Source organism: Phascolarctos cinereus, unplaced genomic scaffold, assembly GCF_003287225.1.
Source record: "Phascolarctos cinereus isolate Bilbo 61053 unplaced genomic scaffold, phaCin_HiC Scaffold_9;HRSCAF=440, whole genome shotgun sequence".
In the NCBI taxonomy this organism is placed as follows: domain Eukaryota; kingdom Metazoa; phylum Chordata; class Mammalia; order Diprotodontia; family Phascolarctidae; genus Phascolarctos; species Phascolarctos cinereus.
Window position 1 is genome coordinate 29,097,034 of NW_027556402.1, and position 3,540 is coordinate 29,100,573.

The window sequence follows — 3,540 nt, forward strand, 5'->3', positions numbered from 1 at the left end:
CAGGGTCAGTAGCAAGCAGGAGGCCAGAAACAAAGCAAAAAAAAAAAGTTTTTCTAAGGTTTGTTTACAGATCTTAAAAAGCACTTGAGCAGCTTGGTCTGGAAGTAGACTGGTCTACATGGTTTCATTGATTTGATTTTATCCCTTTCCTTTCATGGTTATGAGTTTAAAAATACTGTACAGCTATACCATATTTACATAATTGACTCTACTGAAACACATTAGTAAAGGGGAGAGGACAGAGTTTTTCCAGTTCATGGGGGCATCAAAACCCATGAGACTAATTGAATTAATCCACTCAAACTACACCTTTAGATTAAAAGAGGAATGTTGTTGCCCCAAAAAGGGGCAGAGCTAAAAAATGGCAATAATCTGCTATGTCTGAGCCTTAGTTTTTTTCACCTGGAACCTGGAAGTTAGAGTGTTATCCTACCCGCAGAAACCCCTCTACATTCGCTGGAATGAAAAGGATTGACAGTGCTTTTCCCCCATTGTAGTACAGACACTAATACAAGTTAGAAAATGATAATGTGAGGTTCCAAGTATTTCAATATAATTAATTTGGTTTAAGTAATATGTACTCTATGGTTTAACAAAACATTATAAGAATTCAATAACTAAATTCAAAATATTATACTATAAAATTCTTTGATTTGAAATGTCAACTCCAGAAACAATATAGAAGGAAGTATGGTATAGGGGAAATGTCTCTCTTGGAAATAAGGAGACCTAAGCTCTGGTCTTGTCTTTAACACTAATTAACTGTGTGAACTTGGCTAAGTCACACCCCCTCTAAGTTTTAGTTTCTTCAACTTTAAAAAAAAACCCATAAGTAATATCTCTACAATCCATAATTTTCCCTATTATTAAATTACTTTTTATACTGGAACTTTGCAAAAACACTATTTTCAAGAGGATGGAATTCAATATAAATTTCCTTCTTCGAACCCAACCAAAGAAGCTAGTCATTAAGGTAATTTCATGTACAGAACTTTGGTGAAATTGGAACATTAAATTAATTGACATCAAATGATGCCAAATTTGTTAGTGGAAAATATCTTGTCCTGTGACCCTGAGTAAATAATTAATCACATACCAAAAACTTTTCTTTTGATACTGAATTAAATGTTAATGTCACATTTTCCTACATTTAATAGTTCTAAAGAGCTGCATGACCAGACAGGCATAGAGATATGATAGATGAATAGATAGGTAGAGGGATGGATGGATGGATAGATGGATGGATACATACATAGATATAGATATACACACACACACACACACACACACACACACGTGTGTGTGTGTGTGTGTGTGTGTGTGTATAGGTATATGCATACACTCATTAAATTATTTACATGCTACAGGTATCTTGCAGTGATACCTGAATTGTTTTTTGTTGTGCTTTTTAAAGTGGGCTCATAACTTTTGAAAAAAAAATGACTGTTAACTGACATTAAGAAAAGAGATGTTCTCTGAGTGAAGTGTGATGATACAGTGTCTTACAAAATATTTTGAAGCTTTTTCTTTTCAAATCATTGTGTCAGATGTTTGAAAACATTGATCTCTTTGCTACTATTTAATTTTTATCCTCTTTCAATTGTTTCAATCCTTAGAACACTAAGCAGAACTGTATGGGAGAAATGAAGGTAAAATGTTAGTTTACTACATAAGTTTACTACGTAAGTGGTAATTTACTACATAAATAAAACCACTTATAGTACTTTTCCATTGGTGATCTTTCTTAGCAGAGGATCCACATATGTTTATCAGTTGCTGAAGAGCACAAACATTGTTTGCTACGTCAAACTACACTATCACTTATCTAGGTATTAAAAAACAATTTATGAAAAATGACTTATTCAAGACAACTCAATCATAAAATAGTGGCTTAAAAGAAAATGGCATTAGTTAACCTAAATCGAAAAATTTATTCCTACAATCTTATTAAGGGAATAAAACATTCTCATAGCACCCTCCCTCTCCTTCCAATAATTATGGAACTTTTTTCATAGAGATTTATGACATTGGCACACTTAGACACATAGGTAGGGGAAAGAGGCTGCACAGACACCTTCCAAACCTATGAATATAAACTCAGGGTGGAAAACAGGTTTTGGTAGACTGTGCTGGCAGAAACACGAAAATCCGTTGGCCTTGTTAGCATCCTCCCTCTCATGGTAACATCTGCTATCATCACTTAAAGCCAGAATTGTAGTATTGTTACTTAGCAGGAGCTGAGTCAACCTTACTACTATGTGTGCTTTCTTTGAGTGTGTCTTTGCATCTTTTGGGAGGGAAATTTAACCTTATATGAAAACAAAAGGAATCACTAAATTAATTTTCTGTTTTATGAGTTCAAACCTCAGAGGCAGCCCAAGACAAAACTGCAGAGGTCAGCAGTTTATATTAAGTGCCTTCCCTAATTCAGGACTTTGTTGCTCCCTTGGGAATTTTATCTAGGGTTTCAGAATCTTTACTCTGCACACTACTCTCCAGTCTCCTGTGACACCCTATGCTCCAGATTTTCTTCACTCATTAACATTTATTCATTGTCCTGTTTCTAATTCTACCAAAGCTTTGATTCCTTCTTTGATTTTGAAACTTCCTGTTCATATCTTTTGACCATTTATCAATTAGTCATCTCCTTTGTCATTTCTTATAGCACTATCATACTTCATCACAACCATATGCTACAGCTTGTTCAGCCATTCCCCAATTGATGAGCATCCCCTTGATTTTCAAATCTTTGCAATCACAAAAAAAGCTGCTATGAATATTTTTGTGCATATAGATCCTTTTCTTCTTTCTTTGATCTCTTTGGGATACAGACCTAGCAGTGGTGTTGCTGAGTCAAACAGTATGCACAGTTTTACAGCCCTTTAGCAATAGCTCCAAATTGTTTTCCAGAATGGTTGAACTATTTCATAGCTTCACCAACAGTTTATTAGTGTATCTACTTTTCTCTCTTCTCCTCCAGCCTTTGTCATTTTGGATGGGCACATTTGGGGATTTCTTTCAGGAGGTGATTAGTGGATTCTTTCAATTTCTATTTTGCCCTCTGGATCTAAGATATCAGAGCAGTTTTCCTTTATAATTTCTTGAAATGTGATGTCTAGGCTCTTTCTTTTATCATGGCTTTCAGACAGTCCAATAATTCTTAAATTATCTCTCCTTGATCTATTTTCCAGGTCAGCTGTTTTTTTTCTGATGAGATATTTCACATCTATTTTTTTTCATTCTTTTCATTTTGTTTTATTGTTTCTTGAAGTCTCATGGTGTCATTAGCTTCACTTATGCAATTCTAATTTTTGAGGAATTATTTTCTTCAATGAAAGAAATTTTCTTCAATGAAAAATTTTCTTCTTATGCAATTAGGCCAATTCTATTTTCAAGGCATTATTTTCTTCAGTATTTTTTTGGTGTGACTGTTTTACCAAACTGATAATACTCTTTTTAAAATTTTCTTACATTGCTCTCATTTCTTTTCCTGATTTTTCTTTGACTATTCTTTTCTCTTTCTTTAATGCTTCCAGGAAT

At 34.0% G+C, this 3,540-nt stretch overlaps 1 protein-coding gene across 1 annotated transcript in view; it reads left to right on the top strand.

Moving 5' to 3' along the window:
* The first annotated feature begins 916 nt into the window (after nucleotides 1–916).
* The window catches only part of MEPE (matrix extracellular phosphoglycoprotein), an 8,811-nt gene continuing 6,187 nt past the window's right edge, over nucleotides 917–3,540 (top strand). Inside the window, exon 1 of the mRNA XM_078148839.1 lies at nucleotides 917–973. Within this exon, the coding sequence (XP_078004965.1) occupies nucleotides 917–973 (57 nt within the window). The remainder of the gene's footprint in view (nucleotides 974–3,540) is intronic.